The 24,739-nt window shown below is 37.7% G+C and overlaps 2 protein-coding genes across 2 annotated transcripts; both read right to left on the bottom strand.

Annotated features, from left to right (window-relative positions):
* Positions 1-389: 389 nt before the first annotated feature.
* tcf25 (TCF25 ribosome quality control complex subunit) lies at positions 390-19,228 on the bottom strand. The gene is made up of 18 exons (XM_073464390.1): positions 18,923-19,228; positions 17,648-17,782; positions 17,453-17,527; positions 17,039-17,163; positions 16,202-16,267; positions 16,006-16,088; positions 13,744-13,874; positions 12,515-12,614; positions 9,702-9,795; positions 9,529-9,621; positions 8,126-8,231; positions 7,351-7,510; positions 7,136-7,223; positions 6,738-6,896; positions 6,557-6,647; positions 5,792-5,871; positions 5,572-5,647; positions 390-1,584 (listed from the first exon to the last, which is right to left on the bottom strand). The coding sequence occupies exons 1-18, from the start codon at positions 19,145-19,147 to the stop codon at positions 1,417-1,419; spliced, it is 2,055 nt and encodes a 684-aa protein (XP_073320491.1). The 5' UTR covers positions 19,148-19,228; the 3' UTR covers positions 390-1,416.
* A 2,481-nt stretch (positions 19,229-21,709) lies between these two features.
* On the bottom strand, positions 21,710-24,400 carry cyba (cytochrome b-245, alpha polypeptide). Its single transcript, XM_073464399.1, has 6 exons — positions 24,278-24,400; positions 23,833-23,902; positions 23,127-23,201; positions 22,933-23,016; positions 22,738-22,819; positions 21,710-22,531 (listed from the first exon to the last, which is right to left on the bottom strand). Exons 1-6 carry the CDS (start codon positions 24,333-24,335, stop codon positions 22,343-22,345), a joined length of 558 nt encoding a protein of 185 aa, XP_073320500.1. The 5' UTR covers positions 24,336-24,400; the 3' UTR covers positions 21,710-22,342.
* Between the last annotated feature and the right edge of the window lie 339 nt (positions 24,401-24,739).

Genomic DNA, 24,739 nt, shown 5'->3' with positions numbered 1-24,739 from the left:
TCTCTGTCCCAACAGTATCTCACTCCAGACTATTTACACTGGTGCGCCTTTTTCATTTAGGTGCACCAGGGCATAAGTGAAATGCATCCAATCATACATTTTATCTTAATTTCTTAACAAATTGTGTAAATGATTGTGTGCAGAAAGAAATCTACGCAAAGGCAACTGTCTACACACCCAGTTGGTGTTTGTTAAAAACACTTTTAAAGGCTAGATTTTCTTAACCTGACCTGTTGACTATCAGGCGCACCGGTGCGACCAATGAAAATGTTTAGTCACGCATGTGCGACCAAAGTAGTTGCACGCTTGCTTTATTTTTAAATGTTATAAAAATAATGCAAATAATGTGATAGGAAAGCAAAGAAGTCAGAAGAGTGGGTAAACACAGCTGCTATTTATGAAAAAGCTTCATATATATATTTATTTTAATCAATGTTTTTACTTTATTTATTTATTTTTAAATCAGAATAAACTCTGTACAAGATAATTATGGTGACAGCATTGCCTCAGAAATGCTTCTTTGGGAAACTCAACACAATTTCTCTTAACTGATTGGGCGAGTGTGTCTCAGCAGCAGGTCTCAGATATGTTTCTTTCAAATAAAGTTGTTTTGAAGATCAAAATGGAGGATATTCCCAATACAAACTCAAACAAAAGAGGTTATTATTTCATTTGTAAAAACAGATCAAACAGATTCAAAAGGCTGGTCTGGTTAAACATGTTAAAGAAAGCAGAGAGTGTTTAAAACACGATAAAAGAGCCTTCAGTTTTCACCTCTATTTTTCATGATAAGCGCCTTTGTCAATGAGAATAAAATGTTCTGTTTCTGTTACATCCTGTATTAAACTGCTCAATCTGAATTAGCGATAAAGAACTTCCAGTCAATATAAAAAGACTGTTTCAATTTTTTTCTTATTTCATAAAGCAGTCCATTGTTTGTGAGCATGACAACTCTCACAAACCAGAGGACGAAGAACAAAGAGTGGCGCCTAGTATATGTGTGTGTACTGTGTGTGTACTGTGGTTTTTATAAAAGTGATTCATGTTAGAAGATATGCTGCAAAATGAATAATTTTTATAAAAACCACATTGAAATTTATGGGAACTAACCAATCTGACTGGTTGGACTAGAATAATGTTTCCCATGTTGACAAATGTCTAGAAATTGTGTTTTTGATCAACGCCGCTAAAGCCGAGGAGAGACTCGTAACTCTTCCTCCTTTCACTTTAGTCCTCTGAAATTGTGACAATTAAAAAAATACTATTCGGTTGTCCCACGCCATCTCTGTTTTAATTATAAACAACATTAAATAATTTCATTTTACTTGTTGTCATTACACTTTATTAAGTTTATTATTGTCTGTCGATTCCTCTTCATCCTCACACTGGACATTCCACCTCTGTCTCCCTCCTCTCTCAGTCCCATTCCTCCTCGTCTCTGTACGGGTTGTCCTCTCTCGGCGGCTCTTGAAACCTGATGTTTGCCAGCATGTCCCTCATTGCCACCATTAGGCGATTCACTTCCTGGTTCAGCTCCTGACCAGCTCGAGCCACTTCCATGTCGTCCTCCTGCCTCAGTTCACCCTTAACGAGGAAAGAGAGGTCAGGAAGTTACGTTATTTTCTGTTAGTCTAGTGTTGAACTGATATTCCATGATTACCACAAGTTCAACGGTCTCATCTCGCTGGATGAACTGGATGGCTCAAAGCTGTCAGGCCAGAAGAATGTGTCCTACTGTTTTATTTTACAAAGCGAGAAAATAATTATAAACCCGCTCTGGAACTCCCTGCCTCAGGCAATTAATCTTTCAAGCGCTTCACAAAACTTTTCCTTATGAAATAGCTTTTAATTCATGCTGATACAAAGTTTTTTTTCCAACATGTCCTATCCGTTTTATAATTATTGTTTTTCTCTCATTTTCTCTATATGTTCTTATTGTTTGGTATTTCATTCCATTTTATTTTGGATTATTTTAATTTGCTGTATTCTATTTGCCTCACTGAAGACCTGAAATGTTTTAATCCTGGTTCAACGATGTTTTGAGAAGTCATATATAAATTAAGTTTATTATTTTGATTATTATTATAAACAATCCCACTTAATTAATCAACCAAAGGTACTTTTATTCTTTGAAACACAATGCACCCTCAACCAGGATAATCTATGCTTGTGTTATGTAAACATAATATTATCTTCTTTGCAGTTCTGTAACAGTAAAAATATACTGTATATTCCTTTGTCTTAACTACATTTGTTTTATCCAAATTGTATCTCTTCCTCTCCATTAGTGGATAACATCATCAAAATCGATGGAACCATCCTGATGGAAACATGCCTCGGGCCCATCTGGTAACATGAAGCATGTATGACCCACAAGATGAGCAGTAAATGGGAGTGCCTGATGCATCTTTAAGTGAAGGCAGTTGGATTGTGCTGCACAGTGGACTTAATATGGACAATCAATAATCACTAAACTTTGTAACTTCAATATTAAATTCTCTGTATATAAAAACAGAGAAATATGCACACACAGTCTTAGCATAACATTTACGATCACCTGGGAACACACTGTTCCAGGCTAAGCACCTCAACCATCGTAAAAAATTGACAACGCCCCCTTGTTCAACCTTGAACCTTCAGCCAAAAATTTAAATTCAGTCATTATCTACTCACCCCCCGGCGAAGGAAACTTGGGTTTTTTTAGTCAATAAAATATTTCTGGAGCTTCACTGCACTTTTTCCCCCATGTCATCAGACTGTTGAACTCTAAGTGAAAATTGTCGTCTATTCTTAACTCAACTATGTCACTTTCAATAATTTGCACTTTTTAGTATGTTTCTGTTTTTGATATTTATTTTCTTATTTTGGTATTTTTTGATATACTTTCATTTTAATTCTATGCTGAGCCTCTGAAACGAAATTTCGTTCTGTGTTCATTTGTTGCTCACAGAATGACAATAAAATCTGTCTAAGTCTAAGTCTAAAACCGATGTAGCATTCTCAAAAACAACTGAAGTAGATAGGGATTGTTTTCAAAATGTAAATAAATAAATTAAATGGCTTTTTACAATTTGTCATTCTTATTTCAAGTCTCTGGAAGCCCCGAGACCCCAAATTGATTTGAAAATACAGCCATGCGTCGAGGGTGTAAAAATATATTTTCAAATCACTCTGTATGGAGCCATTTGATGTTTTTTCTGTTTTTTTACGTTTTAAATCAGATCCCCAGCTACTTTAATGTTTTGTGGATTACAAAACTGAAAAAAAATCTGACTTTTCATCAGCATGACGGTAAGGAGATAATAACTGAATTTGCAAATTATTCTTACGGTGTGTTTTTGTTTCGTAAAAGATTTCAGATTTACACTGCACTTCAGTTCTCCATCCCTTAAACAGTGATAATCTGCCAGAGATCAATGGTTTGAAGTTTCACACTTTTTACACTGCAGTCATCACTCAACAACAACCACTCAGTCTGCTGACTCCCTTACTCCCCTTGACAGGCATGAATGGTGGTGGCGAAGCCTGTTAAGCAGATGAGATACTCAAAACACTACGGTACATTACACCAAGATAATTTCTATTATACATAGCAAATAAAAATCTTGTTTCAGATACAGGTAAATGTACATATATATGTTTATATGTATATATATATATATTTCTTTATTTCTTTGTGAAGCACTTTGTGACATCTACTGTATTTTTGGAAGGTGCTATTTAAATGAACTTATTATTGTTATTATTGTTGTTGTTATCATCATCATTATTATTATATTTAATCAAATCAAATGCTGCTGGGAGGCCTGTTATTATTGTTTTTTAAATGAACACTTCAGGTTCCATTGGACTTGGACTGAAAATGATAAATCTACATCTCACAGTTACGCTTTTTGTGTTGTCACCATATGGTCTTTCTGTTAGAAGTCATCTTTCACACAATCTCAGCCAAACTAAAGTCAACTCCGAGAGAATAAGAGGTAAGCAAATAATGTGGAGTAACTGAGCGGAAAGAGCAAACAGTCATTTGTTGCTGAGGACAATGTAGACTAAGGATGAGTTGAAAATGTAATATATGAAATGCCACCCACAACTTAAATCGACCAATATATTACTAAAATTTAGAGGATTTTTAGAGGCACTTAAGACACAGCTTGCTTTCTGAACCCTCCAAAATACAAGTGGATAGATATAGACAATTATATATATGTTATGAAAAGGATTACTTTTCTATCCATCTTAAGAAAAATGTCCATTAAATTCTCGATCAAGTGGGTCAAATTTTTCATGCAGGTGTTAAATGAATAAAACTGTAATATTTTTTCTTTTTTTCTTTCCAGCAAGCCTTAATGCTTTTTATTTTATTTCCTTTTCAACCTCCCTCTGACATCCTTTGCATTGCTTTTGTGTGTACCTCTCCCTAAAAGTAGAAAACTTTTCCTACATTTTGTAAAAATCTGTGGATGGCAGAAGAAATGAGACTTCCCTTATCCTTGCAATATAAACTTCTGCCCAAAAATAAAAAGAATTAAACAAATGGCTAGGTTGCCTCAGAGTAACTTCCACTTCTTTGACAAAAAGATCTTAAAAAATTCACTTCTTTCTGTCAAACAGTCAGCCTCAAACAGAAAGTGCTGTACAATTTCCTGAGAGTCCATGAGGGTGGACAGATTTTGATGTCTGTATGACGGCGAGCATTTGTAGGAATGAATAGTGATTAATGATTAAATGATGAAGTGTAAGCAGAAACATGGAATGTGCTCAACTAACACTGGACATATTTTAAAGATCTAGTTCCTATAAATATAGATAACATTCAAGATTGACAATACTTATGAAAAGTAGACAAAGTAAACTCATTTGGCTCTATGTTTGAATAATATATAAACATAAACATATAACTCGATTTTAAGGAAAGAGACTGCAAAGCCAAAGCCACAAACAACTTCATGAATGTTGTTATTGTTTTGTCCTTTAGTGACACACTGGGAAACGGTGGACATGCTGTTAACAAGGTCATATGCTTTCCTTCATATTTAGCAGTTGTCATCCCCTCAGGGTAACCATGAGTCTTTGGAGGAAGTGTTCCATCTTGCTAGAATGGTTGTCCAGATCTTTTTTACCAGTTCAGTTTCCACCAGCCCTGGAGGGTCCAGCAACTAAATGGGTACATCTGTAAATTATCTTACTAATCGTTTAATAGAAAACCAACCTTAAACACAGTTAACTTTGAGCTCTTTCAATGATTCTGGTCAGGAAGCTAAATAAAAACAGACGACTCTTGGGACATCTCACAGGAAGATGATTCATGATTTTCTCTGGAGCCAATCAGTTTGCATGTGGGACTCAAAGCTATTCATCATATGATTTCCCATCCACAAAACGGGCCTTTGCTAGTGTCCTAGGAAGCTTTCTACTAATACTTGCCCATTTTTTTAATTTACAGAGATAATAGTACTATGTGTCTTTCCATAAAATTACCTCACAACTCTTTTTTCCCCAAATCCTAATCAATTCGTTATCCATACCCATTTCCTACCAGACCTATCTTGCCTGATCCGTGCAACTCACCTGAAGGTTGAAGTTTGGCAGCAAAGACCGGAAAAACAGCGACAATGTACTCTCATTGGATGCACCAACATGCTGCCTGTATGCCGACACAAACACACAGAGAAATCTCACTAAAGTATGAAATTGAACACATGATAAAATGCCTGTTGCTTTTAAACAACAATATTTGCATCTTCTTTTGACTGTACTGTGGAATTTCATGTGCACAGCTGTCTATTACCTCTCTGGTCTGTTATACGATGTGACTGAGTCCAGTGGAGGCAGAGGGTCGAAGCCCATCACAGGCTGACTAGTCACGTCCTGAAGTTATCAAACAAATGGCTGTATTAGAGTCACTTCCTCAGGGGTGCATGAGTTAAGAGATACATGTATTACATGCAAGACTGGAGGCTTTGTGAGGATCCTCTGTAGGGCACAGATTATATGATTCTTCGAAGGTCTATGACTCAATATTGATTTTGTGTTTTTTTGGGGGGGAGGTGACCTATATGAGGTGAAGCACAGCAGAATATATTACAGTATATAGCGGCAAGGTTTTGCATGTGAAAAAGCAACTATGCCGATGAAAAAAAAATCTGCCATTGTCATTTTAGACAATAACGTTTATTGTTAAACTGTAAAATATTCGGTCTCTGTTATATGTTTTTGTCATAAGTGTTTGACAAACACATTTGAGGTATCACTGCAAAAAATCTGTGTATATCTGCTGATATATCGATATCGGAACCTTCTACTCCCTAATATCGGTATCATCCTCAGCCCCAAAAACTGTATATCGGTCAGGCTCTACTGGATTCGACAGTTTGATCTATAAACTGGTTTAACTCCTCTGTCTTGTGAGGATACTTAGAACTCAAACTGTATAAGAAAATTGTCAAGATTTGATCCCACTGATGCTCATCACACCTCCTGTGTCTATTGCTGAGTGAATTGAGGACAGTGCAGATTCAGTGAATCATAAGTATGGTTCCTGATCATTTCTCACCAGGGGCAGACTTGCAACGGCTTCCTTGATCTCGGAGAGGAGGACGTGACGATGGATGTTCCTCGGTGCACTCTGGTACCTCTGCTTTCTCCTGAAACACAGTAATGAAGGTAAAATGCTGGTTTACTAAGCACATATTGCACAGAAATGTGGGCAGCCGAGCAGCTTATTGAGATCTTACTTGTTTTGGCAGTCTTCAACAAAAGGGTCTTCGGCATCAACTCGACGCAGCACCTCTTTCACAGACTCCTCCAACCACAGCATTACTGCTGCTTCCCTCCACAGGCTGCAGGTCCTCCCCACATACAGCGCCGTCAGTTCAGCCAGGGCTGGGGGCTGCCTAGAGACAGAAGGTAGGTTCAGTTTTTTAAGTTAGGGTAGGAGCAAAATGGAAACAAAGTGAGGATTAAAATAAAGACCATGGAAAATTTTGCAGCTAAAACATACGCCTTTGTCATAGTTGATGGTTATACAACATTGGATGATAAAGGGTACCATGTAACATTAATATCATGGAGTTTTCATGGTTTTAATTGCTCAGTTTGCAACACTTTAGATAAGAAAGGGAGCAAACATTACCCTATCTGACTCTTTGGGCCAAAGAAGGCATGTGAGGTGACTGTTGCATCTGGCTGCACAGTACACAGGTCCAGTAGAGGCATCAAGACTGCAGAAAACATATTCACAGCAACACAATAAGATGAAAATACACATTAACAACTGCTTTTGGTGTAAAGCAGTGAATAAGAGGCAATAATGTCTAAATATTCATATACTGGTAGTGGTTCATTAACCTCCAGGGAACATGATGAGAGCATCCTGCAGCATCCGGTCCGCTTTACGTCTTTGTTTGTCACTATCTTCGGGATCCAGATCTTCCTGCTGACTGAGGTGGAAATGGCAAAGTGCAGTGGAGAACGCAAAGTTTGGCAGCTGGGACAGGTTTCTGTGCTCCTGAAACACAAAAACAAAGCGTTTCTGTATCAGACTGAAACGCTGACGCTGGTCATACCAGAAAAACATTTTTTCATCAACCTCTCCCGGTTTCTTCCTGGGGCCCAAATCTCCTATACTTTCCCCAATGTATGGCAATATTACACACTCCTTCACACACTTTCCCCTTTTAATTATTATAACCTGATTCTGGCACAGTAGAGCATGTTGTGTGCTGTTGTGTGCTGTTCTGTTGCGCCACGTCCTCGTCAGTGAGGGAAATGGATAAATGGAGAATATCTTAACAAATTTCAGACACCCTGGAGAGAAGAATTCACATTTAAGTTTTAAAGGAAAGGGGCTTTTTCTGTCAATCACTGGGGTCGCACCGAATTAATCCCCACTGAGAGGCTGACAAACACAGGGCAGTGGCTTGCAAAGACAAAAAAAAATGAATAAATGAAAAGTGATAAATATTACTTTTTGTCACAGATTTATGCAAGTTTATGCTAGAGGGCAAATTATTCTGCGTTGTTTTCTGAATTATAACTGAAACCCTATTTTTGAGGTCTCAAGGTGGGCAAGCATGATGCTGGCACACATCTGCACACATCTGCACATGATGGCACACTTTACCTCCCAGTCCTGGTATAACTGGAGGAGACACTGGTACTCTCTGGAACGCAGCATCAGTAAATCGATGAGCAGGAGCATGCAAAGAGGGTCGGAGTCTGGGTCCAAACTGACAAAAGAGTTGGAAACAAGACAGGAAACAAATGATCACTACAAGCACTTAACCAAAAAAACAGACCAAACAAACAAACCAGATAGAATCAAAAGCACCACAGCTCTACTATTTCCTCCCAGAATAGATTGAGGAACTTGGGCAGATGGCCAAATTAAGAAACCATGCAGTGTCTTTGCTCAAAACTGTCAGTCTGCTGTGCATAAAATACTTCTGGCAATAAAATAAATTAAATAAGTTATTTTTTCTGGTTTCCTTCAAAAGGCTAACAAACTATCTGAGCCTTATGATAATACCAAAAACAAAATATCACAATTGTTTTTTCTTCTTCTCTTAAACAGTGGATTGACAGAGTTAATCATATCACATAGATGAGTTTTAAGAGTGCTTTGTTAAAAAATTATGTAATCAATCATGTTGGCATTGTGAGCCAATACTGATTTAATCACTGCTGGCTGGAGGAGGACAGATTTTCCAGGGTTTGATGGAAAGTCATAGATAAGCATCGTCCATCATATGGGAAGGCTGTAAAGCTCAAGCTATGGACAACTGATGGCAGCAGTGCATGGGAACAGTCCTCTTAGTGTGCATTATGTAAGTACCAGCATGACATGGGAGGTTTTAAGTTATGCAATGAGGTTTGAATAATTACACTGACTGATCTTATTATAATCCAATTATTCTATCATATGTAAGATCTTGGTCAAACATATTACATCAGCCTGTATGTCACTGTTATACAGATCCAAATCACATTGTGGATGATACAGCACATACTAGGAATTCGGAAGAACTTGGAAGAAACACGTGTTCAATTGTTGTCCTTTTAATAAATAATTTGGGGGGTTATGCCACTTGATTTACCATAGTGTGTGGCAAATCAAGTGGCATAACCGTGTCATACCACGAATAAAAAGCACATTTTCAAACTTCCCGTTGTGCCTGAACAGGATTAATACTGGCAGAACACTAACCTAATAGTTGAGTTTAAATTCTGTGAAGATTATTTCCAAGTCTGCTGACTGGTGGCTATTTTTTTCAGGGAAATAATAGTTCTGTTTGTTTCGCTCAGAAGCCAAACAATACTTTTTAGTGTGATGTCAAACACAAGACAGTGTCTAAACTGCCACCTTCCTTCTCTCTGAAATAGAGTGAGGGTCAGAAATAATGGGAACAGATTAGATAAGTTCATCATAAAGGGCCCGAGGATGTAAAGACTGTAACTGAGCTAAAAGCTATGTTTATTGGTTACTGTTTCCCTTTAACTCTATAGCACAAGCTTTTCCACATGTACCTCAGGATCAGTTTGCAGTACTCCAAAGCCGTACGTGGGCATCCTCTCTTCTCCAGAAACATCATGTGCTTATAAAGAGCCAGATAAAATGCCCTGTAAACAGAGATTATTGAATCATTGAATTTCTAAGTCCTTATAAAAGTGTCTAACAAATGCAACAAAGAATAACCAACCTGTTCTCCGGTCTCAGATAATCAAGTCTGCAGGTACCTGAGGTCAGACTGAATAAAGGGTGAAAAGCGCACTCAAAGCTGTACAGGGCCCTCTCTGGAACAAAAAACAAACAAACAAAAAACCACTTTCACTGAAGGAGCAGCAAACTGGGTGTTAAACAATGAACAGAGAGGAGCACAAAACACAGCTGTACAACGTTGCAGTTGCAGGGGTCTGTCAATTCATTTTAATCTCTGAGATAATCACGTCCCCAGCAGTGTTTTGTATAAAAAAAGACCAAAACTGGAAAAAAACTGTCTTCTCTGTCTTAAGTTCAAGTTCAACTAATGGCATCTTATTCAATCAGCCGGGGGAATAAGACAAATGGCCGTTGTTAAATTATCCCTCGAGGTTGAGGAGGGGGCTGCGATAATAAACCGAGTATTGTGCTTTGCATGGACTTTGATTTTTTTAACAATGCCTGTTTTGTTGAATTAACACTGACAAAAGCAAACTGACACTGAGCACGAAAACAACTTTCTGCCTTGCAATTAGGAGTTGTGCAATTGTTTGTTGTACATGACTGATCAGTGACAGGGGGTCACATATTACAAGGTCACACGCATATAGACGTGACAGTGGACTGACAAGCAGTCCAAGTTGTTTGTGCGCTGTTTTTCAGCAAAAAAACAAGGATGATAAAGAAAAGAATATGAGTGAGAGGATGGATTAAGTAGATATGCGGGAAGCAAGGTTTATTTTTGCACTGAAACCGTGAAACTGCTGTCTTGTACTGAGGACGACAGGGTGACAAATACCAAACAGTTTGTGTGTATGTACTCAAACAGAAGAAACTATCAGTTATAATTGTGCCCGCTCAATACACATGGATGCATGACAGGACTAGTTTCAGAGAGTTACTGTGGGTGACAGCAGAGAAGAGAGGGAGAAAGGAGACGAATGTTATCTCTCACTGGGTGTAGCGTCTTCCTGGCTCCCCAGGGATTTACCCTGCTAGATATCTAGCTGTCGTCGGCAGGCTCTTAAAAGATGCTTTGTGAATAACTTTTAACTTTTCTAGGAGCTAGTCTTAACTTTAAGGAAAAATTAATTGTAAACTTGGTTTAACTACAGCAACTGACAACTGCAGAAATAGATATAATCATTAGAAGGAATAATAACTACATATAATTATTTTCATTATGTGAAATAATCACCTCAAAATAAAAATCACTGTGTTTTCATGACCTTAGAATGAGACTTATCCCAGCCCTTCCCCGGGTTTAAAAAGAAGTCAGCTGGCTGCAGGGCTTTTTATAATTGTGCCCACTTCCTCTGGAATAACCTCCCAGCAGACATCAGACAATCTGGCTCTACTGACGCCTTTAAATCTAAACTCAAAACTTACTTCTTTGACTTAACCTTTCATTAGTCACTGACTAGCTTCTTTAGTGGGTCGGTCTAGGTCTCAATGAGTCTCTTACCTGTAGTATTAGAATTCACATTGTCCTGCCAACGAGAAACAATCTGTTTATTCTGATTAACATTGCATTTCTCTAACTTTAGTTTTTTTGTTTTCTGTCCCCTCAAGCTGCAAGCTGTGTTGCTCTCTCAATGTGATCTCTATAGCTTTCTGCTCCTCCTCCTCCTCCTCATCTCTTTTCATTCAGGCTCCCTTCTAATGAACCACGGGTCCCTTGGAACATCTCCCTCTCCTGGCTCCCGCTGCCTCACATATTGACGGATCTGGATCGTCATATCCTGGGCTATGCTCATTGCTCTCCTCTGTTTTACTATTTCCTTACATCTGTACTTCTGTGAAATTTGATGCGTCTTCACTCTGATGTTTTCTTTTTTACTGCTTATTATCTTGTATGGCCTGCCCTCTTCCAGGTCACCACGGTGGAGAGGAGGTCGTTTTTTGATTTTATATTTACAGAGGGAGCGGGTCTCCTTCTAGTCTGTCATTTTGAGCTGCCCCGTTTCTACAGTAGCCCAGACTGGCATTGACAAACCAAACACCGGCTCTACAGAGGGCCTTTCGCGTTTTTTGCGGTCGCTGTAGAGGAAGGTGAGGTTGGGGGGGATTAGGTGGATTGCGATGTGCAACCACACTGCCAGATGCAACTAATCCTACACATTGAACCTTCAAAATAACAAACATATCTTTTTTTCTATATGTCAGATGATCTCTGTTAGTTGTAAAGGGTTGTATAGTGCATATAACCCAAGAACCCTGACCATTATTACTAGATGAATTTTGTTCCTAGTGTGGTATTTCTTACCAACTAACAAGGCCAACTTGTAAGGTCAAAGGGAATGACTTTTCATGTGTTCAATAAAAGAGATCCAAGCCATACCCCTGCTGGAAGCAAATTAAGTGATGAATAAATATTAAATGAACAGTATGTGCCTGGTCCACTTAGCCAGGAAGAAACACAGAGTTGGACTTAAACGGCTTAATAATGTCTGAAGAGGAACTGTGCAAAATTTGATGTCTATAAAGGAACAAAACTGGAACAGAAGGAGCTTGTGTATGAAGAGGTCTGTTTTTGAGATAGGAAAAACTCTCAGACGAGTAACTTTTAGGTTTATTACTAGATTGTAGCTTAACGTTATGAGAAGAAAACAACATCATGCACTTAATACAACAAATAGTGTGGGTTTACCTTTAAGCTACATTAATCAGTTGCTCTGATGTTGAACTAATTCTGGTCAAATACACTGAATCCCTGTGTATGATTCTAATAAGACTGCTTATCATTTACACATCTATAGTCATGCCTTTGGTTTAGATTTTATGTAATTCATGAAAGGAAAAGTTGATCCTCACCTATGAGGTCCCTGGCCATCTCCTGATCCTCCTGTATGCGGCAGACATCAGAGAGCTGCAGCAAGGAATCAATGTGGTATGGGTTCAGCTGTAGCAGGGCCTGAAGAGAAGAAGAGAAGATGGACAAAGACATGAAGTCAGGATAGAAAAAAAAAAAATCTCAGATTAGAATAGCCTCACTGATCATGTGGTTACATTATCTCTGCAACTACAGATTTATAAATGAGTTGTCAAGCAGACATAGGCTAACCTCCACTGAGCTGGGTTTTAATTATAATGCATACATGCATGCAGAAACATGAGACTCTCCTGGATAATTTAATGAAATCGCTAATGCAATCCAGAAAGAAGAGTCACAAGTTTATGTTGTGGCCATTGAGTGTAAACATTTGAACTTCTTTTCAGAAAGAAATTCTGTCAGCCTGGTTAATGTCTTAGTTTTACTACAGTATAATCACAATTCTTAGTTGCTGCATTTAGTAACAAAACACTGCATCATAACAAAATCCAAACATGGACTGATTCGTGTTTCTGAGAGTATAAAACTACAAAAGTTCAACGTCTAACTTCACACAGTGGAGGCCAGGACAACAGAACATTAAACTCAGTGAGTGGATGAAACTCTGACTTCTCCCCTAAAGTTTTAGTACACATCCTTCTATTTGGCTTTGAACGAGGACATTTTAATTGCATTTGTTGATTATTTTCTATTTACTTCATTCAAGGGCCAATAGGCTAGAATGGATAACATTGTCGGTGCAGTATTACGTAAACATTCTTGCCACCCAGACAACTGATAATTTTATGAATCAGCATCAATACCGAGGATGCATGATTTTAGGGCTGTCCTATTGATTCATTTGATTTGATATTTGTTTCTATTCTTTCGCTCTACAGTGTATAATGAGGTTTTGGAAAGAAACTGAGAATTTCAGTGCCAATAAATGTGGATTGAATCAGCATATTTGTCAGATAAAAATATTTTGTGACTTTTGGAAATAATAACATCTATATGTTTCTATAAACATTGACATTTGTACTATACAACACTCTTGAGTTATTATAAATTCATAATTATAACAATATAAGTGTAGCCTTATCTTTATCTGCAAAAAAAAAAAATCTGAATTTGAATGGTATAGCCCAAACTGATTTGAAATGTTACTACATCATCTTCAAACTCACTGACACCAAAGTGCACAGCAGAGAGGAACTTTATTTTTTTTTACCACTATGTTGTTGGGATCCATGGACTCGACAGCATCCAAGAACTTGAACTGTACTTGTTGGTAGTCCCGATTGTGCTCAAAGGTGAAAAACTGAATGCCATCCTTTGACTGCAGCAAGCTCATTGAGATTCCTGTGGAGATGTCAAGCAGAGTTAAAAACAAGAACACATAGTAAATACACAACAGGCTGATACAAGGTGAAGATCTTTATCATTCACATTAGTAGATTTAAACAAACAGGAATACAAGACCCATATCAGAGTGAAAAATGTTACACACACAGTCCGAGCAAGGAAGCAATGTCTGAGCTATGTTCTACAGCACGTGTACTGACGAGGCTGGGTTCATCATTTCAATAGCTACTCTTACATGTGTTGAAAAAATTCTCATCTCACATGGCATGAATGGAAAAATTACCAAATACTTCAATGGTGACTTTCAGTGTGAACACAATCAGCCAGTCTTTCTGATGACGTCCGTGTAACAAATGCAACTTTTAGGCGATTTCATGGTGCCTAAATATAAGAGTAAACATTGCTCCTGAGGTGACATTGTTGCTTGTGCCTCGGGCGGCAAGGTGCCATTTAAGTTTGTATTACATAACATAAAAACAGACCATACAGAGACTTAAATTGCTAACACTTGCTGAGAGAGAGGCTAGACTATAGGGGGCCAGGAAAGCCCACAGAGGCTATGTGATTGTGATCATGGGCTATAAAAATAAAATTGATTTGAAAAATGGATTTAATTGGCTAAATTCACTTAAAGTTCTAAAAGTACTTGTTCTGCAGAAAAAATGTTCTATTCACTGTTTTATTATTTCATCTGATGTTTTGGTAATAACAGTAATGGTGCACTAATCTGTACATGATATTTTACTGCTGTACATGTTTAAGGATGTGCTACTTATACTGTTGGGTAATTTAATCGACAGCAATGAATCATAGCCAGAGTTCAAAATGAACTTCTTAGTGTTTCTGCCAACGGCTGGAAACTGAAATAAAAGGATTAGCTGCTTTTCCTAACTTTAATAATTTAAATCTATTCTTAAATATTTTGAGGTTTGTACTACAACAGGAATCCCACTGGACTCTTGGTTATTGTGATGGCATTTCTCACTATGGTTAGAATTTTTAAACAGCAAACAATCGATTAATGAAGAAAATATTAATTAGATGAATCGATAATGAAAACAGTCATTAGTTGCATCAGTTGTCCTATACATAATAGATAAAAATGAGCTCCACCTCAACCAACTAAAACAGTGAAATGCTGCTTCTACATTAACGCATGAGTAATAATAATATAATAGCATAACAGTCAAGGGGCATTTCTTCTTTTATTTTGGGAAGTCTCTCCCGGTGTGTGGGAGAAGTACCAGCATGTTTCTACAGTAACTGAAAAGTGCTTCATGTTATAGTAAGTTAAGTTATAATATAAAGTCATCTGTAATGTGGCTAGATAAACATAATAACTACTTAAAGGCTGCATTTGAAAAAGTCCCTGTTTATGCAATGTTACTGTGTTATGTTACGGTGTCCTCCACCATTCTTCACAGCAGACTTGTGTGAAACTCACATGGGTAAATGTTACCAGCAGAAACACTGAGACTAGATGACTGTAGGGACAGCAGACATCTAGGCTCCATCAAATAATTGCGATGCAATTATTGAAGGTCATATTTTGTTTTTATTTGCAGGATCAGTTGCATTAGTATCAGCCGTAGACATAGAAAACAGTAATGTACTGTAGACCTGACCTGTGAGAATCTCTATCTCTGTCTCCAATATCTCTATAACTCAGCTTTTCATGAGATCATAAAAACAACCCTGTTTTCTCTGTGGTGATGTATTTTTCAGCTAATCCAAGAGGGTTTTTAAAAAGTGCATTAAGCTTAAGAAGTTGGACAATTTTCTCAACCCATAAAGGAACACTTAGTCCTTCAGTTTATCAGAAATATCAAATCCAAATTCACCAAACTTTGAAATATATGGTTTTCACTGGGCAGGAAAGGTATGGAAAATTGTAATCTGTAAAGTAACTAGTAATTAACACTGTCAGACAAATGTAGTAGATTAAAATTTACAATATTTGCCTCTAAGATAAAGTGGAGTAGAAGTATAAAGCTGCATTAAATGGAAATATTCAAGTAAAGTTTAAGTACCTTGAATTTGTACTTTACAGTACTTGAGTAAATGTACTTAGTCACTTTCCACCACTGGGTACAAGCCTTTATTCAGATGACTGTGAGGAAAATCCTACCTGGGCGGCTAAAGCGAGGCCAGCTTTCTTTAGGACTGGTCATCCAGGTGCTACGGTGAAAATGTCGGTTTCTCTGACGAGGTCTGTCGTCAGAATATAAAAAAAAAAAAGAGAACAAGAATAAACAACGTCCACACAGAGGACACAGGCCATTTAAATCCAAAAAATGTCACAAACGTTTTCCTTTTCCTTTTACCTTTGATCTCCTTGAACAGCTCGAGCCCCAAAGTACCTTTTCAGCTCCGTATCTGGGTTGAGATTCCTAATGAATCGACAAAGAAAATAACATTCAGCTCTTTTACTGGCTACCGGACAGTGTGGGCGAGCTGAGGAAATACATTCAGAGGGAAACACAGGGGCTGTTTGATTTAGATATTATAGACAGGTCAGTCTATGTTTGCTTTAGACTTACAACACAAATGCAAAAGAAATCAAATAACATATCAAGCATAATTTTGCTATTATTTTCGTACTTTAACAAGTTGACTGGTAACAATACTGAACAAAAAGTAAACATGTGGATGGCAAGATTAAGTATGACACATGAATTTTTTCCCTTTGACAGTTAATTGAAATGGCATAGACTGACATCACTGGTTGTGTGGCCAGTCGTGCAACATGTTTCAATAAGTTTTAACTATTGTTTAACCACTGTAGTGCATCCCCGGAGATAGACAGCCTCTGAATAGTTTTCTTATGTGAGCAAGGTGCCACCACATGGTGGGAATTAGGAATCACAGGGATGTATATTAGTAATGAGGACCACTCGCTCTCTATGGTCAGCCATTGTCCAATTCAAGCTGTTCACTGGTCAAGAGCTATTTTAACATTACTACGTAACATATTAATGTACAACTGTGTTTATACGAAATAATGCGGTACATTAGAAACCAGAGTGTTAGTTGCATGTAAATGTAAAGATTAATACTTCCATCAAGGCCCACCTCAACTCTGTGTGGTGAAACACTAGACAAATAAGGACATGTGCTGTGAGACTATTTATTTGGCTGCATGAGAGATGTTGTCTCTTCACCTGTGCTCCACATGTAACACAGCTCTTCTGTCGGAGCCTCCACAATCCTCATTTTGCAAACTCAGACCATTGGACTGCTTCAGGTTCTCGAGCAATAAATCAATGTTATCATCTGGTACAGCCTCCTGCAGGTCATTTAAAAACAGTGAATTAAGAGCGACAACATTTAATTATTGTCCGCTTATTTTATATGTTGTGTGTGCAGTTTGTGGCTATGACGAAAAATTGTAAGACTATGTTATTACCAGTTCAATGACTTTCATCATATGTTACAAATGTAAACAAAATATCAATTAATAATACAGTGATTGTTAATTATTAGACCATACCATGGGTTATTGTTTATCATACTATAGTTTCACAATTGTCTTACCAGAGCAGATATAGAATCCATTCAAGACACATTTACTGTACCTGTCCATCTTCTGGTGTCGCTTTTGTCTTCTTCTTTTTCTTCTTCTTTTTAACTCTGTCTCCTCCTGACAAAGACTGTTAAATAAAAGAGAGATGACAGTTAAATTATTGCAAAATATGTAGATCAGCGGAATAATAAAGTCAAATAAAAGAGGATAACAGAAAGACAATCTTCTCATATTGCTTTATATTTACCTTTTTAGAGGCTTCCTCTTGCTTCTGATCTGTTTTCTCGATGTCTCTGTTATCAGTCTTTTCCATGCCACTTGTTTTATTTTCATCTGGCTTCTCTGCCTCTTCATCAGGTGCCTCGTTGTCTGCATCGCATATCTAGTAACAATGTGAAATTGTCACGAAAGCTTGTTGTTTAAAGCAGTACTAAGCGTGATTAAAAAAACAACCCATATATAGACCAAACATTGCAAAAACTTTGTCCAACATCAAAACAACAACATCTTTTCCTGAGATAATGTCATCATGGTTAAAATAATTGAATTCCAAATACTACTCATGGAGAACATGTGTGTGTTAAGATGACAAGAGTTCATATTTAAGATTGTTATAAATCTGAAGTCTAAATAAATCTTTCTTTTAACTGGTTTTACATCAAATGAGACTACTGTTATGACAGATAATACAGCCTAAGATGCTGCTCGCACTCTGGTATAGCTCTAACTTTTAATTTTATGATTTAGACAATGTATTTTATCTTCATTTAGAAATAAAGTTGATGAAAAGTAGATCTTAACTTGATATAAAAAAATGGGTGATGTCTTGATTTAGTGATCAATTGCTTCATAACACAATGCAAATCTAATTTTATGACTTCAAAATAACTGGCAAAGATTCTTATTATATTTGAACATCTGCATTTTTTTAACAACAGATGATTACACACACTTTAAATTCAAGTATTAATAGAATTTTGACATTATCTTTATCAAGGACAAGGGCTGAACAAATCCACAATCAACTTGACTTCATAAGTTGTGTGAACTTTTACATTCAAAGCCACATCTGTCCAAAATAGGATCATCACTTAATAGCCAAGATAACTGTCTTTACCTCAGTTAATAGAAGAAGAAAAAAACCTGTGTAGGTAAATTGGATCATGTGCAATATGTATGTATGAGTGTCCATTTTCTGTCACTTTAATAACATGCTAGTAAACATGCCTGTTGTAAGTTACAGTCCACTGGACCCTTGATTATCAGTGTTTTCCACAGGTTGGTGATGTAGATTGCTTCCCATAGATTTTCCACGTGTCATAGCCACATTGTTAGCTAGCTAACTGTAACCTGCAGTATAATATTTAGTTTAATAAGCAGAGAAATTAGCTAACGTCACAAGGTTAGCCTGTGTGAGCAAGGTTCATCCACAGAGAGCTAACAGTAACGTTACAGCATTTGCTGGGAGGAAACACTAACGACTCTTTAACATGAAAATAGGGGGGTCACACCGTCACCTTACCAACTCATAAATGTTGCTGAAGTTTTTCTGAGCCTTGTTTTTCTTTGCCTTTCGGCCGCTTCCTTTCCCTACAGTCTGGGGAGAAACATTAGCCGTGTCCAGCTGCTCCTCTTCAGCCGCAGCCTGCTCCTCCTCCGGGCTGTCACCCAAAGTTAAATCCCCGCAGTCCAAGGCCTCCTGACCCCGCTGTTTCCCTTTGAGCCTTCGCAGAGCTCGGCTAGACATTTTACACTACTCGTGTCGCACATACACGTCAATAATCGCGATTAAAACAGTTTTCAGGGGAGCTGACAGACACAACAAACCAATGCAATGAGGGTCAATGCCATTGGTTTCCGTTTCTTCTTCTTCGAAGTGTTTCAACACCTCTGAGTGTGATGCTGCCCTCTACAGGACGGATGAGAAATTGCATCAGTAACTATTTGTTTGAGCATATCTTTAATTTTCTTTAATTTAACGTGTCCAATTTCGTTTTACTATTTTTGCTCAGGAAAAAATAAATAAATAAATCCGTTAAAATATAAATAAAAGAGCCAAATCAGAGAAAGCAGAGCCGACACTGAGGTCATGTCATCTGTATTTTTAATGGGTCTTTGATATCCTAATATACATATATACACTTTATGGCAGCTATCATATCATTGAAATAAACTTTTATATTTAATTAAAAATGGCAAATTTGTAGTTAATTTTAGTAAATAGATACTTAACTGTTAACAAAGCAATGAAATGCTTTATAAACTATTTATTAGCAGTTTATTGGAAAGTTGCAGTTGATGTTCATTATACTTAATACTTCAATGTAAATGGTTCATACATACTGTGTAGTTCATTTATGAACATTATTTGATGGCCATTACAGAGTTGAAACTGAGGTTTTTAACCTTTACAATTGCTCAATAAATGTTTTATGAACCATTCCATTTATTCTAAACAGTACTTAACTACTGAATATTATTATTACTGAACTAAATCTAATTAACTACAAATTCACCATTTACTAATGATAGTTATTATAAAGTGTTATCCATGCTAATCAGTTATTTTTAGCAAAGATAAGAATGAATTTAAGTCAATATTGGCCATATGTGTTCTTATCTTCTTCTTCTGCGTCCAGTTTTCATCAATGTGCTGCCACTGATGTTTATTTAAGTGATTATTGGTCCCTTCAAAATGCAGAGAAATGCAGAGATTTATACTATAGTGTTTAAAAGGTTCTCGATGGATGGGTGGCTGGTATGACCTCAGTATTTCTAAAATCCTGTCTACGGCCCTGAAAGAAAGTGATAAGTAAAGCAGCTAAACAGAGTATTGTGGGAGCGTGGCATGCAATATGCAGAGTAGGAAATACAAAACGCAAGCAATTGATACATACAAAGACCATATAGCCTAGAGTAAACAATTGTCAGCATATAGACATAAGCAAATAATAACCGATATAAGTGAACCCATTACGACAAAGATTTAACCATATCACAAAAAGGTCTCAGGACCACCATGTTTGCACAACCCAATTAGTTGAATCTGTACAATGCTCCAGTGTCTGCCTTGTTAATTTGACCATCACCACATGACCATTACAGATTTAAGTCGTAAATTTCAGAATGACTTTTTTTTTTTTTCAATGAATGCTGAGGGTGAATTAAGCCAAGAAAAGAAGCTGGTGTTAGGGCACTGCACTAAAACAAAGTTTCCTTTGTTTCAACATTGTTATCTTTTGCTCACCAGGGCTGCCAAAATCAACAAAAAACAAAAGTTCCTGGTAGAAGCTTTAAAACAGGCAAATTGCAAATGTTTTATAAGGAAATAAATGAACGTGACACATTCCTTACACCTCAAGGAGTGAGTTGGTTCTAGTGAGCATTAAAAGTTTATTGGATCTTTTTTTTATTATCTCATCCCATAAAAGTTATTTGGGCATATCATATCATTTCTTTCACATCTTACAGTCATTCCAAATTGGCTTTTTCTTTGACACACTTTGATATTGTATCTCATGGAAATTTGTATTGAAATTTGATTTTTAAATTTCTTTTAAAGATAACTTTGTAGGTCATTTCATTTGAAACAGCTGCAGAGTATTAATTTATCTGTATACATGAACTTGTTTTGCTTCACTTTGCCTTCAATTCAGTTTGTAGTTCTCTTGTGCTCCAGGAGGTGGCAGCATCAACCTGATTAAAACTGCCTGAATGGTACAGATCATTTTTCAATGATATGGGCTCAGCACTGACTGGAAAATACACCAGATTGCATTTCTTATCTTGTTATTATCAGTAAAACAAACAAACAAACAAACAAAACAGATTGTAAATGACCTTGTTTGACGTATGTTTGAAGTATAAAATAGAGGTGGGAAAAAAAATACTGTAAATCCAAGAAGTATTGCACATTGGTGGTGTGTCTCATGTAACTACCCCACAAACTAAATGAGGAAGAGGAAGTATCACTGCACTTCAGTGGTTTCAACATAGACTCCAGATGCTTAACAGGTGTAGCCAACATAAAGAGAGACATTAAGACAAGAAATGAGACCGACTTGCAGAACTTGATCGACAACCGCCTGTTATGTCAGATGTGTCAATGTGTCGTTTTTTCCCCATTGTAAGCAAACAAAGGATGACAATGTCACAAGAGGAGCTTGAGATGAGATAGGGAAATTCTGAAGTCTTGAAATTCAGTGCGTTTGCGAAAGAAGGAAGTTGCAAATGTCATTACTTAAAATATTTTCCAAAGGAAGCTTGTAAAAGAAGACTTATGAAAGTACAAACCCAAGACAGGTCGTGATTCAGGGTGCAGAGGGGATTTATTTACAAGACAGCAAAGTACAGAAAAAAAACCCAATAATCGATGTCTAATATCAGCCACATACAAATGTGCCAATATGTTGTGATGCTATGAAGTCATGTATGATCAGGGACAAACAGAGTGTATATACATAAAACAATATATTGTAAGATTTATGCATGGCAACACAATACAGTCAAGTCAAGACGGATTAAAAATATATATGGTGTTTGATGCAGAAGACAAGTATTGGTTTGCTCTTTTGTAACAGCAGTCGAAACATCACCTACAATCTTTTGACTTGACAGTGTCTGTATTTAGTTGCCATGTAGCAGCGATAGTATTTACATGAATCTCTTATGGCCTGTTTTTTTTTTTTTATTCAAAAGTAAAACATTTACTTTACCCTGGATTTTTAATTCTCAGTTCCTGCTAAGAAACATTCTTCTGTGTTCTCAAGACGTTTCTCTGCAGGTTGAGGTATGAAGGAGTGGACCCAACATGTATTCCAGCCCCTCGCTTCACTAAACTTCAGAAAACTCTTCACTTGTCCGGAGTCTGGTGACGCCCCCACTGTAACTGGTTGTGATGGGTCATGCAGGCAGGGACACAGAGGACGGGGCGGTGGACTGGCTACTCGTCAGTGATAGAGATGGGGTTGTCATAGGCTGCGTCCTCCAGGTCGTCCACCCGTTTCCTGCGAGTCTCCGCGGGAGGTCTTGGTGGTGGATTCTGAGGGGGATTCTTGATGCTCTCTGCAACTGGCATCCGGGTCTCTTTCCTTGGAAGAATGGGCTCCCAGTGCTCACCTCGGATTGCTGCCTAGAATCAAGGGAGGTGACAAGGAAAGCAAGTCAGTAATGATCGGCTAGTCACACCCCTGACCGGTCAGATTGCACAACTGCAGGGTGATGTCTCAAAAGAGGTACCGATAAACAAACAATATCTTCCTTGTTGCCATTTCCTTGTTTCCTCCAACTAGCCACTTCCTGCCACAACTAAAAATGTGGTAAAAGTTTCCAACTTACCACCAAGTAGATGATGCTGGCAATGCCGAGGCAGACACATCCGAGGACGGTAGCAAGCATAAAACCTCCAGGCACACAGATACTATTAAAGACAGACAGAGATTATCAGGACAAAGGACTGTCATGACAATACTTCACTATGAATGAGAGGAATGCTGCCCTGTGAAAGATAAGCGGCTGACTTAATGTACTCACGCAGCATGTATAAACGCTCTGACATAGTAGTTCCTCGTCAGTGGCCCAAAGGTTTTAACACACACTGTGAAGCAGTATTGGCCCCTGAGGGAAAAACGAGGGACAAGATTGGGTGATAAGCTTTGCTTCATCACAGAACATGCTCATTAAAGTAAAGACTACATGTTGAATTATATGACAGTGACATCACTCACGGTCTCTCCACACTCGTGCCCTTGGTCCTCTTGCTTCTGGGATATTCAAGTAGGCACACAAACACCCCGGCAGCACTGGTTATCTGTCAAGGCTGTTTTGATCTTACATGCTTCACTAAGACACATAAAACTATGAGATGACGTTCAAAACAAATTCAGATCAACATCCGTGACACTGAGCAGGTTCAGTAGGAAAGGAAAGGATGACTGGATCGATGGTTTCTGATGCAAAGGATTACATTTGCACAGAATGTAAAGCATGCGAGATGGAAAAACTATGTTTACCATGTCGTGTTTTCACTGATGTAAAATGTAATGTATACAAATGGTAGCAGACATATTTGAGACTTCCTATATATGGGTTCAAGCATTAATGTAATTAAGTAATTACTAGTGGCTTCAACTTCCACTCTACTCCCCTAGACTTACATCGTAGTTACCTACAGTAGATCACATCTCAACTTGTAGCTTTTCATTCATTAATTCTAACACGTTATTTTACTGAAAGGCTGCCAGAACAGCCATAAAAGGTGCACAGCTACAATTTTCTTCTGCATAAACTCCAGTTTTGGTTAAGAAATGTCACATTTATGATAGCAGATCTTTGAAGGGGGACTCAGAAAAGTGGATATTGGAGATTTTCAGAGACAATTTGAGTGTCACTTCTTTAAATCTGACTTTGGTTTGTTCATAGTATGAAGGATACACTGCATAAGCAGCAAACTGCCAGCCTCTGAACTGTCCAGCCACCCCCACAATGCCTCCAGTGAGGAGAACTGAAATGAGGAAACAGGAAGAGTAAATTAAAACTTAAGCCAAACATACAAATACCTTTCATGCCTCTACTGTAAGACAAAGGGCCATTATGAGTTGCACATTGACTTAACTCTAAAATGCAGTTTCTCATTTATTCATGTATTATTAATGAGTATTTTCTGTCATTACTGATTAGAGCAGGCAGTTCATCAAAACGATTTGTTAAGCTGAATTAAAAAATAACAAGTAGCATTTACTCCATCAATAAACTGGTGAGGGCAGCTGAAAAAAACAATTTCCTGTGAAAGTGTTTAATTTTGGTCAAACTGCTCATGTAATAATAATACAACTTGTGAAACTCATTAAACAGCTCAAAATAAAGTTGATATACTCACTGAGACCAGAAGCCAGAGCCTGCTCGTTGGCCCACATCGCCCACTCTATTTTCCCCATCGTGTTCAGATAAACGGCCCCTCTGCACGCAGCTGTGACTCTCAGGTGAGCGACTCCAAACTTCTGATTGTTTCTACAAGGAAGCAGATGTATTTACGTGACGTGAGGTGTGCAGATGAGCAGGCTGGAGGGGGGGCGGAGCTTAGCGAGTCGTCATTTCCGACAATGGGAGAGGAGGGGCCGACCAATCAGACTCGCCAGACAGGTGAAATAAAGATTAAACAGGCAGGTGTGGTTCATGACCTGCTGTCCGTCTTCGGGAAGTCATTCTGTATGAAGTCATTGAATCAAACCAAAGTTCATTTATATTCTTTATTAAGGAAAAAACATTTTTTTTATGGGTTTTACAGTTGGCTTCAGTTCAATATTCACTGTGTAATAGATTTAAAACATGTGATGGAGCA

This window comes from Pagrus major, chromosome 4 (assembly GCF_040436345.1).
Source record: "Pagrus major chromosome 4, Pma_NU_1.0".
In the NCBI taxonomy this organism is placed as follows: Eukaryota; Metazoa; Chordata; class Actinopteri; order Spariformes; family Sparidae; genus Pagrus; species Pagrus major.
Note: the sequence above shows the minus strand (reverse complement) of the source record. Positions and strands in the feature narration are given on the sequence as shown.